The 12,003-nt window shown below is 45.3% G+C and overlaps 1 protein-coding gene across 1 annotated transcript in view; it reads right to left on the reverse strand.

Moving 5' to 3' along the window:
- The window catches only part of thbs4a (thrombospondin 4a), a 156,692-nt gene that overhangs the window by 97,222 nt on the left and 47,467 nt on the right, over window positions 1-12,003 (reverse strand). The window contains exon 4 of the mRNA XM_059974457.1: window positions 4,946-5,048. Within this exon, the coding sequence (XP_059830440.1) occupies window positions 4,946-5,048 (103 nt within the window). The remainder of the gene's footprint in view (window positions 1-4,945; window positions 5,049-12,003) is intronic.

The raw sequence follows: 12,003 nt of genomic DNA on the forward strand, positions 1-12,003 counted from the left end.
TCTCAAAGAGAATGGAATTTGCTTCAAGTGCTGCGCCTCATGACAGCCATGAGCTCCTCCGAATCTGTGCGGAGCTCTGACTTGTGTTCCCAACGTGCGGTAGCCCAGGCCACGCCTCCTCCAGCCAGGAGAGAGATAATGAAGGCCACTTTTCCACGGTCTGAAGGGAACCCGGATGGCTGATGCTCAAATACTAATGAGCATTGACTGAGGAAGCCATGACGAGCCCTGGTTACTGTCGATCTCTCCGGGTTTGGAAGCTGCACTGGCTCCAGATCAGGACTGACGGGCTTCCTTGCAAAAGCTGACCAATGGCTACCTGGAGGTTATGCATCTCCAGGCTTTGTCTGGAAATATCTACACTGTGGCTGGTCACAGCAGACGATAGACTCTGATACCCAACTGGGTCCATGTTGGCTCTGTTGTACTGTGACAAGGGTCATTGATAAGCATGGCTCGGACCCAGATTCTGGAATATCTGAGGCTGGGATCAAGACATGGTCTCAAACCGGATCGAGAAATTCGGCACAAAACAAATGCTAGACAAATTCACTTGGTAGGCTCACGACTGAGCACTAAACCGATGATCAGGTGTTCCTTAAATACTCAATTCTTGGCTCCCGAAACAGGATAATCAATTAATGGGAACGTCCTTAGGCCTTAAATAGGCCGCACCAGCTATCCATACTCCAGAGAGTTAGAGCATTTAAATCTCAGAAGCTGGTCCGGCTGGGAGCGTCTCATAACAACAGGGGTGAGGCAAGTAGCTGGGTTGCTCTTCTCCCCTTTAGAACTTCCTGGCAGCATTTACCAAGCAATTGTGAACAGGCCCTTACCAGCCTCACCTCCCCACAGTGAACTTTGAAAAGAAAGAAACGAGCGAGCATCTTTTTGGGCAAGAATTTGAGAATGACCATGCAGAGGTAGCACCATGGCTGCCAGAGAAAGGGGAATGCCGGTACACACCAACTTTTGGAGACTATCATCCCTGAAGTGCCTGGTCAGATCCCAAGTGGTGTTTGACTTCAGCAACCAGTATTCCGGTATCTCTCTCAGCAACGTGCTCTCCACGGGTCCAGACCCTCAATAATTACCTTCCGGGGCAGTTTTGATCTGCTTTTGGAAGGGACATTTACCAGCCTTACAGACATACAACAAATGTTCCATTGCTTTCTCCTCCCAGGTGACTACAGGAATTACCTCAGGTTTCTGTGGTACAGAGATGATGACATGACTAAGGACGTCCTCGGCTATAGAATGAAAGTCCATGTTTTATGGCAACCGCTGCTCCCCGGCTGTCTATCCGAGAGCAGCGAGGAGCCAACACCGCTCAGTTTGTGGAACGTCACTTCTATGTTGACAATGGGCTTGTGCCTGTACCTACCGATGCTGAAACTATCGACCTCCTGCAGAGGACCCAGGCATATCTCAGGGAGTCAAACACGCGGCTGCGTAAGTTTGCTTCGAATGGTGAAGCTGTCACGAAAATGTTCCCAGCTGAGGACGGTGCAGCAGGTGTTAGGGACCTGGACCACGGCAGAGAAGCCACACCTGTTCCCTGGGTTTGGGACTCCTGTGGGAGATAGTGACCGACACCTTCACCTTTGCAGTATCAACCAGCAATAAGCCATTCACTCGGTGCGGACTGTTATCCAGGGTGAACGGTGCATTTGATCCCCTGGGTTTGACGGCTCCTCTCACTATCCAGGGCAGAGCTCTCCTTAGCAACTTGCCGCAGACGTGTGACTGGGACGTGCTCCGCGCAGAGAGTGGGAAGCCAATGCAAGATTTAAAGTGCCTGCACATTCCTCGAAACCACATAGTAACCTCTCTCTCCAAGGCAGTACAACTAGTGTTCATGGCTTTGTTATAGGAGTTATCCTGTAACTTTGAAAGTGGATGGAGAGTTTGCATTAGGTCAGATTTCCACAAGTCAGGTCTTTTGTAACATCCAGAAGCCCTGTATGTGTAAACTGTAATTGGGTAGAAAATCACCCTTATAGATCTTGGTCACCTGACTCCCACTGGCCACCTCGGGCTTCTCTGAAATGAGGGACAGAATACACACCCTACCCACTCTCATATCTGGTACATCTTGTTTATTGCCTTTCAGTCATTTTTTACCTCTAACACAAAATGTTGCAGAGTGCCCAAATTAAAAAAAAAGGGGCTGCTAACCGCTTAACTGTACTTATTTAAAAATATAACAGGAAAGGAATGGTGAACTATGTTACATTTTGTGCCTGGGCAGCCTTGTTTCCTTTCAGTGAAGGTCACTAATCCATTGTTATGTCATCTTTCTCCCTCAGCAACTCGGTCACCTGACCATTTTTCGTGCTGAACCTCACTGCTTTCCATTTCCCTAAAAACGGATGTTAAACCCCATAGCAAAGTATTTAGTAAGTCAGGCAGTGAGTGTTCTGTCCTTCGGGCAATTGATTTGTGTTTATTTTTACTATGTGATTGTGGTGAACTACATATACCTGTCTGGACACACCCCCTGCTGACTGCTCCTGTGGCTCCTCCCACAGACCCCTGTATAAAGGCGATTGAGGCCTGAGCCCGGCCTCTCAGTCTCCAGGATGTAGTATGGTGGTCACTCACTGCTTGTTCCTTCTTCCAGTCAATAAAAGCCGATATCTCGCCTTTACGTCTCAGAGAGAGTTATTGATGGTGCATCAGTGATTAAACACATTCAGCTTTATTTTGAAATGATCAGTTTTAGATCTGTATACGGTCACTACTTGTATTTTATATCGGCCTCTTTCAGTTCTATGTTTTATTTCACGTTCTCGTCCACTTTTTCTTGTTGCTAATTGGCGGGCCGGGGGTTTGGAGTGTGATGTCTTGCCACATGTGGGTGGTCTGTTAATTTTTGTGCTAGGCAGGGCTGGGGGGGGATTTGGGGTTTGCGAGCTTTTGTTTCTCTTTTTCTTTTCAACTACTTCTATGTTTTTTCTGTATTTTATGGTTGTCTGGAGAAGACATACCTCAGAGTTGTAATCTGCAAACATAGTTTGATAATAAAATGAACCTTTGGAATTCCTGTGCGGTTAGGAAATAGTAAGTGGGGAAGCACATTGGCTGGCAGAATGCAAGAGGGTTATGTCAGGAGTTAAAGCAGTTTCTATCTATAGCCTTCCTGTTGTTTCCCCAGCAGAAGTATTGCTTTTTAGCTCCTTATTCACTATATCATGTCATTGAGTCTGCAAAACCGAGATGGGAGGCTACAATCCTGACTCTCATGCCATTTTGGAATGGAGTCTGGCGGACTGTCTAGTTGACGTTACGACTCCTCAGTACAACTACGCCACTGTGCTGCCCGGATAGTTTCACTCCTTCTGTGACCTCCCGTGTTCAGATCAGATTTTGGCACAAAGATTGTATTCAGTGCATGAACACATAAACTCAGCCTTTGCTTCAGTGCATAGCCAAGAGAGTGTTGGAAGGTTTAATAGGGTAATTAATCAAAGTTCTCCCGAATCGATGAAAATCGTAGACCTGCAAGCACTGAAAATCTGAAATAAAACTGGAGATACTAGAAACACTCACCAAGCCTGGCGGCATCTATGGAAAGAAAAAACCCAAAGTTAACATATCAGGTTGAAAATCACGGAGCATCAAAGTGGAAAGTCAACTCTGCTTCTCTTTCCAGTCACTACCTGACTGAGCATTTACAGTTCTTACTAATTGTTGTTTACTAATTAAGTAGATCAATGTTTTGGTTTGAAACAGAGTCGGCCCTCCTGCCTGCTCTAAAAATCAATAAGAACATGGTTGACCTTTTAGCTCAGTTCCATGTCCACGCACTAACCCTGTGTTCTCCAGTTCCCTTAATTTTTAAAAATCTCTCCCTCTTTCTTTTGAATATACTAAGCGACTGAATCTCCACGGCCTCTTGCACAGAAAATTCCAGAGATTAACTGTGTGAAGACGTTTCACCTCCATCCTGAAGAGCTAGATTCCCATCTCTTACTCCTGGCTCTTCACAATCCAGCCAGGGAGCCATCAACTCCACACCTAGTCTTCCTGCTCCTCCGCTACCTTGGCATCACAAGTTTCCAGCAAACTCTGCATTGATTGATCATTGCTGAGATGTAGATAGTGCTGGGGGGTTGGGGAAGGAACGCTCATTCCCTCCTCTGAAGGACATTAGGGAACAAGTTGGATTTTACAATAAGTGAAAAAAAATACGCAGATGGTAGAAATCTGAAACAGACAGAGAATGCCAGAAGCACTCAGTGTTTCATGGCAGATCGGCAGTGACAGAGAGAGAGAGCATCGGCATTTCGAGTCGACAACTCTTCATCAGAGCAGTTGACGCAGCTGTCAGCGTAATGCTGTAACAACGCCTGCGACATGCGTTCAATTGCGCGGCTTTCTGTAGGAGCTTGCCCATCCCTCCTGTTACCGCGTGGATTTCCTCCGGGTGCTCTGCTTTCCTCCCACAGTCCAAAGACCTACGGGTTACTGGGTTAATTAGTCACATGAGTGTAATCAGGTGGCGCAGGCTTATTGGTTGGAAGGCCTGTTATTATGCTGTAACTTTAAATAAAAATAAATACTCTTCATAAAGGTTCTAAAGAAAGACCATCAACCTGAAGTTTAACTCTGTTCCTCTCGCCTCCCTGACCTGTAAAATTTTTTTGTGGCACTTTAGGTTTTCCCAGCATTCTTGAAGCGGAGCAAGATTAATATCTTCATAGAGTAACGGTCACACGTTTTCCTACTGACCCGACGCTCCTCAGCTTACAGGAGAAGCTCACCAGCGGCAAGGAGGTGCAGCAGTGTCAGAGGAGCCTCAGGCAAAGGAGGAAAATGCTGTCAAGGGTACCCCAAGCACTTTATAGAAATCCATACCATCGCCTGTGATAAAAATAGCAGGGGGTTAAAGGAGAATGGTTGGACTCAGGTCCTTCCCACTGCTTGTCCAAAGCAAGCTTACCCGCAATCCCAGCAGAATCACTTTGCTGTAGCATGCAGTCCTGGAGTGCTGCCACTTTGTCGATTGACCCTCCCAGGACAAACTTCACATCTTCTACAGAGTCCTGCAAAGGGCAAAGAAAAACGTACCTGCATTAAACAAAGCCCAGGCTTCTGTCCTTTACTTATGTGGCTGCATCCTCTACTCAGTTAACTGGTCAACACAAGGCCCTCCACGTGTCATGACCACTAAATCAAAGTCAAAGTAAATTTAGCATCAAAGTACAGATATGGCACCATGTACAACCCTGGGATTCATTTTCTTGCAAGCATTTACAGGAAAATAAAGAAATATAATAGAATTTATGGAAAACTATACACAAACTCTGATGAATAACCCACGTGCAAAAGAAGACAAATTGTGCAAATAATTAAAAAATAAATAAATAATTTCTAAGAGACCCCTGGACAGATTCATGGAGCTCAGAAAAATCGAGGGCTATGGGCAACCCTAGGTAATTTCTAAGGTAGGGACATGTTCGGCACAGCTTTGTGCCTGTAATGTGCTGTAGGTTTTCTATGTTTCTGTTTCTAACAGCTAGAACACAAGTTATAGAGTCCTTGGAATTGAGGCTATACGTTGTGGAGTCAGTTCAAGGGTTCAAGGGAATTAAGGGTAATGGGAAAAAGGCAGGTAGGTGGAGATGAGTCCATGGCCAAATCAGCCATGATCTTACTGAATGGTGGAGCAGGCTCGACGGGCCAGATGGCCGACTCCTGCTCCTATTTCTTATGCTCAGTGCTGAGGTGAGTGAAGTTGAATTGCAGTAAAGTTATTCACACTGAAAGTTGTAGAGGAATATATTATGTATAGCTTGTAGGCATGAATAAGTATTTGGGAAACGGGTGTAAAGGATTTGCGGAGTGTTGCAGGGCTGCTGGCATCTGCCGTGTGGGAACTCAGTTTGCGGTGATATCATTGCATCTGTTGAGATAAAGGTCTGCTTTAACTACACCTTGCCTTTGATTAGCCCATGCTTTTATTTAAGTATGTTGGCAGGCAGCTGCATTTCCAATTTACAAACTATCCTATCATATCCTGGAGAGGGCCTGCAAACGGAAATGTTACTGAGACCACAGGATTAATTTAACATTTTAAGGATACACAGTACTCTGCAAAAGTCTTGGGAAAATTGTATATAGCTAGGGTGCCTAAGGCTTTGGCACAGTTCTGTGTATTTGTCAACAAGGAATGGAGAGCAAGGCTGGAAATCGGGGGGGTGGAAAGGACGTTGGGAATGGCAATGGTTGAACGCCGCAGGAGGGGTGTAACACAGTCAGCAGAGGGGTGCCAGGGGCAGGGGGTGGCACAGGTGCAGACACACCCAGCCCTGAGACACCAGGCAAGGTCCTTTGATTCCAATCAATTGTTCTATTGATCATTACAGATTGCCTCGCTGGTGCTCCCCGCTCCCTCCTCTCTCCCTTCCCCTTTTCCTAACCATGGTTCCCCTCTCCCTGCCCCCTTCCCACTCTCAGACCCAAATCAGAATCAGGTTTATCATCACTCAATACCTCATGAAATTTTATTTTTCTGCAGCAGCAGTATAGTACAATATATAACTTACCACAGGAATGTGCAAAAGTCTTAGGCACCCTAGATCTATACATGTGCCCAAGACTGTATCACAGACATGACGGGCCAAATGGCTCCTTCCTGTATAATTCCATGAAATAAATTAATTGGCCTGGCCATCTAAACAGTATGTGATTAGAAAAGCTTCATTAACCCAAGACTAATCACTGCAGGGATAACCTGCATTTCTGTGGCACTCTCCATTAGTACAAAGACAAAAACATATTTTCTTTTATATATCCGAAAGGCTAAATACAGCATTGTTGTGCAGGTGGACATGGATGGAGGATAGGGGGAGGAACAAGAGGTATAATGTAGTGACAGGGGAAGATGGAGATAACCGTCACCAACCCCATTGCCAAAAGGGGCAAACCTGGTCTTCAGCAGTGACATAAATTAGAATAATAACCCATTTTGCAGGTACTTGAAGATTTCTCTGCTGCTTAGTGAAGGAGATTGAGAAAACAGGTTATTGCCTTGATTTAATTATTCCAATAAATGTTGCTTCCTTCCAAAAGACTACGGTCTTTGCCTTACCTAGGAGATAAGTTCGAGCATGTTGCCATCATTGTGCCACGGGAAGAAAAGCAAAGCAATGCCGCCCCCTGATGGTAACGAATAAAACCGCACGTTTGTGGATTTTATCACCATGATTCAAACCAGTGCTTCACTCTGAAATGTCAATAGTCCCTTCCAAAACGTGCACACTGCGCCCCCCCGCCCAATACAGGTGCTGCTCGACCTGTTGAGTTCCTCCAGCAGATCGTTTAGTGATCCGAGTTCCAGTATCTGCAGTCTTATTTGCTTCTGGCGAAAGATGGCTGAAAACGTTACCAAATTCTGATGTCTTGCTCCTCTGAACTGCATGATTTGGATTTGTAGATCAATCCAATGAATAAAGGATTAACTCATTGATGTCATCACAATGAAGGCATGCCAGTGGCTCTAATTCTTCAGGAGTTTGAGGAAATTTGGTATGTAACCAAAGGTTCTTGCAAATTTCTACAGATAATATTAAAACTGATTCTTATTCACCTGCATGCCCTTGATCTTTGTCTTTGTGTGGAGGAAATAGACACACTCTAGGAGAGAAAATGAACCTGACTAGATTCTGTCACAAATAATTGCCGGGATTCCGATGAGCATCTGAAGACATCAGTTTGACTGCAATTAGCAGCTCCTTCACGAGGGAAATGAGCATCAGCGGCAATAGCAAACGGGACCAGTAGGTGGAACTAGAGAGTCACCCTGATGGATGGCCAGCAGGGACACCAGAGCAAGTGGTCTTCTGTGCAGTTGTATTCTATGATAAAAAGCTGGTGACACCAGTCAAACCTCCTGGTCCAACATCTTGGTCAGGATTTCAGGAGCTTGAACCAACTCTCAGTCGTGCAGTGAAGGAGATGGGGAACCGGAAATGAAGCAGGCTGAGGAGAGCTTGAGTCAAGGTTACTTCACATCAGCTGAGCAAAGCTGACCGTGCTGTGATGTCATGCAGTTTCAAAGCAATGATTCAATTTGCAAATACATTGATTCTGAAATGATTGTTAAAATGAGTGTTGACAAGTAACCTATCTACGTCTAAAATACACCCTTCTCCAGCACAGGAAATGTCACCGGCCATAACCCCAAGGATGATGGCTGTGGTGTGCCCACCAATGAATATGCGGATTGGATTTTGTTAAAATCCTCTGCAGTATTGCTCAGCTGGATTGCCAATCGTGTTGGTGAATGCTGCTATTCCACTGCAAGATGGTTTGTATGCTGTATTTCTCCTTCTCTCCGGTAACGTACTACTGGGAAGGCAACAGGTTCTTACCACACGCCATACTGGAAAGCAGAACTTCCTATGCCACTATCGCAACAGCACCATCTTGCTATGTCCTATTACTAAAATCGTAATTCAATGAAGTATATTAAATGGCTTGAAACAATAGATACATTTAGCTACCATACTCCAGTAACATGTGAACGTCCACTGCAAGCACTCCGCAGCACCGACCTTGTCAAAGGAAAGAAGCTGCTGCATTTACATAGCACCTTGTATGCTCCCTTCAGGATACTTCAAAAGCACTTTGTGCACTTTAGGGGAACATTGCATAGAAAGATTCGCCCGGCTCACATTTATTTATTTATGAAGTGCCTTTCGCAATCACAAGATGTCTTAAACTGCCAGTGAGGTGCTTTTGAAGGTAATTATTTTAGTTTTTTATTTCGAGACTCAGCATGGTAACGAATGTGCGCTGTCCTATAAACATCCGTGTAACCAATTAGCCTATTAACCCATATATCTTTGGGGCGCAGGAGGCAGAGTACCTCCAGGAAACTCACTCAGTCACAGGGAGAAAGGCAAACTGCCCAGCGGCAGAGGCGGAACTGAACCCTAGGCAGTGGTGCTACAATAGTGTTACGCTAATCACTACACTGTGTCACAACTTCGCAAAATATGAACCATCACAGCTCTTGCTTCACAGCCGTAATACGCACAGTAAGAATGGGATAATCTGTTGACTAAGGGAGTAATACTGTCCAGAACATTGGGAATAACATGTCAGCTTGTCGAATAAATTCTTCTTAGACTTCTAGCCGGGTACAGGTTTCGATTTTAACCAACATTTTGATGACAAAGTCTGCCATCTTCATCAAGGATGATACCTGGGCATGTCTAGTCCGGTGGTATTTATATCACCATCATCCATCCCTGCCGATTGGTTAGTCATCATCCAATCAGGGTTCTGCTGTCCTTCTTGTCCTCAAGAGAGTGTCATGCATTCTTTCTCATCTCTTGAGATAGGCCTTGGCTTAATGTCAGGTCAGACTGAGTGTAGCCCCACAATTGTTGCCCTCCTTCATTACTACATTAGAATGTCAGCATTGATGTTTCTGCTGAGGCCTCAGGAGTTAACCTGAACCAAGGACTTCCTTAATCAGAAGTGAGTATATTCCCTCTAAGTTGCACGGGTCCTCCAAAAGGGCCTCAATCTTGTTGTAGGGTTTGGAGGCTTGTGAGGCTTCAAAGACCTGGAGAGCGATGTTGGCTGGAGTCAGGTCTTCATGCTTTTGCTCTTGGTAGGGTCACCCATGCCAAACGGGTCAAAGGGTAGAGGCCAGACTAAGAGTGGGCCACCAGTCCTCCAGGTTCAGGGGTTCAGCTCAGGGCTAACGACCCTGACCGGTAAAACAAAATTGCTACGGAAACAGCAATGAAGAACCCTTCTACATCTGTGCGCAACGGTATTCCTGAGTCTCCGCCCAGGACTTGCACGACTGACAGTGGTGAAAACCGAGCCACAGGCACGATGAAGGCCACCCGAGATGGAGGACCTTCACTGCCGCCCTAGATACCAGTGGCACAGTGGGCAGTAGGTAAGCTGAGAGGGCGCGGAGCCGCGCAGTCACTGAGATGCTCCCGCGCACGTAGCCTTTGTAGCTGCACAGCTAGAGGAAGTTTACAAAATGTGAAAGATTTTCTTTGTTGTACTGTATTTCATTATGCCAATTATTAAATAAAATCAAATGCCTGTGATTTTTCAATTTTCATTCTAAATATTCATAGTACGCACACTACAAAAAAAATCATTTAAAGTGCCACATGGTTTTCGGGCCGTGTAGATAATAGTTGCTACTAACTCACATAGTCAGTACATGTTCATTGTTTGAGCTGAATTATGCCAGCATTCTTATAAAAGTTGGTTTTGATGTCAAGTATTAAATGATGTAAGTGAACCACTTGAACTTTGCTAATATAGTTTAATCCATTTGAACAGGTTGTTCGTTCTTCAGCCTTGTAACACATTATACTGTCATTTCCTGTTTCTGATCCAAATCTATCATCTGGAAATAGTAATCAACAAATTACCATTCACGTCTCATATCATTACTTATTACCTATTAAAAACACGAAACAACGCTGGGAGTCTGTTCCTGTCTTCCAGGCCAGAAGGCCCCATGGACATGTTTGTCAAGGTAATTATTCATGATCACTGCCCACGTGGAAAACCATCTTGTTCAATGAAAAGCAGCTGAACTCACTGCTTGCTGCAATCTAATCTACCCGTAGTAAGCAGCCTAGTATCTTAACAAGCAGGAAATGAGTGCCTAATCTGTATAAAACGAGTGGGGAATTCAGCAAGTCATACTCTGACATCTCAATCAGCAAGAGAACTCGGGTGAAAGAGTCTGACAGGATATGAATCCTGTGGGTGGTAGAAGAAAGGGAAGCTGCTGCGATAAGGAAATGCAGGAGCCATCAAGCCATCCAAGACAGCAACAGGGAAGTGGAGCCAGACTCGTGCTGCTGTCACTACCACACAGAAACTCAGATTCCTACAGGAACACTTGACAGTGATGTTGATGAAGTGTGTGATCATGTGCTTCTTGGGAAGAAGAAGCAGTAAAGGCAGAGATTATTTTCTAAGTGGGGAGAAAATTCAGGTATCAGAAGCGCAAAGGGACTTGGGAGCCCTCATGTGGGATTCCCTAAAGATTAACTTGCAGGTTGGGTCGGTGTTGAGGTAGGCAAGTGCAATGTTTCCATCCATTTTAAGTGGACTAGAATATAAAGGCAAGGGTGTAATGCGGCAGGTTTAAAAGAGACTGCACTTGTGTATTGTGAGCACTTTTGAGCCGTTTGTCTGACACTGGAGCGGTCCCACAGGACATTCATAGGAACGAAGTGGTACGAGGAGTGTTTGATGGCTCTGGGCCTGTACTCGCTGGAGCTTAGAAGAATGGGGTTGGGGAGGGGGTCTCATTGAAACCTAGCAAATTTTGAAAGGCCTTGATAGAGTGGATGTGGAGAGGATCTTTTCTACAGTGTGGGGGGGGGGGGGAGTTTAGGACCAGAGAGCACAGCCTCAAAATAGAGGGAAGTACCTTTAGGACAGAGATGAGGAGGAATTTCTTTAGCCAGAGGGTGGTGGAGGCCAAGTGGGAGGGATATTTAAATTAGAGATTGATAGGTTCTTGATTAGTAAAGGTGTCAAAGGTTTATGGGCGAGGGGGGGCAAGAGAAAGCCATGATGGAACATACTTGATGGGCCAAATGGCCTAGTTCTGCTCCTATGTCTAAAGGTCTTGTGTACTTTCATTCAAGCACACTGACCTTCTCTGATGTGGAAACATTTCCAATACCGTTCAGCAGGCTGAAGAAACCCAAGCCTTTGCCATGGGCGAACATTGCCCAGGGAGTATTTAAACATCTTCAGTGGTTAGAATCTGGAGAACACACACAAAATGCTGGAGGAACTCTGCAGGCCAGGCAGTGTTTATGGAAAAAAGTACATTTGACGTTTCAGGCTGAAAACCTTCATCAGGACTGGGAAAAATGATGAGTCAGAGTAAGAAGGTGGGGGGAGGGGAGGAAGAACCACAAGGTGAGAGGTGAAACCGGGAGGGGTGGGGGGAGTAAAGAGCTGGGAAGTTGATTGGTGAAAGAGACACAG

This window comes from Hypanus sabinus, chromosome 7, assembly GCF_030144855.1.
Source record: "Hypanus sabinus isolate sHypSab1 chromosome 7, sHypSab1.hap1, whole genome shotgun sequence".
NCBI classification, from domain to species: domain Eukaryota; kingdom Metazoa; phylum Chordata; class Chondrichthyes; order Myliobatiformes; family Dasyatidae; genus Hypanus; species Hypanus sabinus.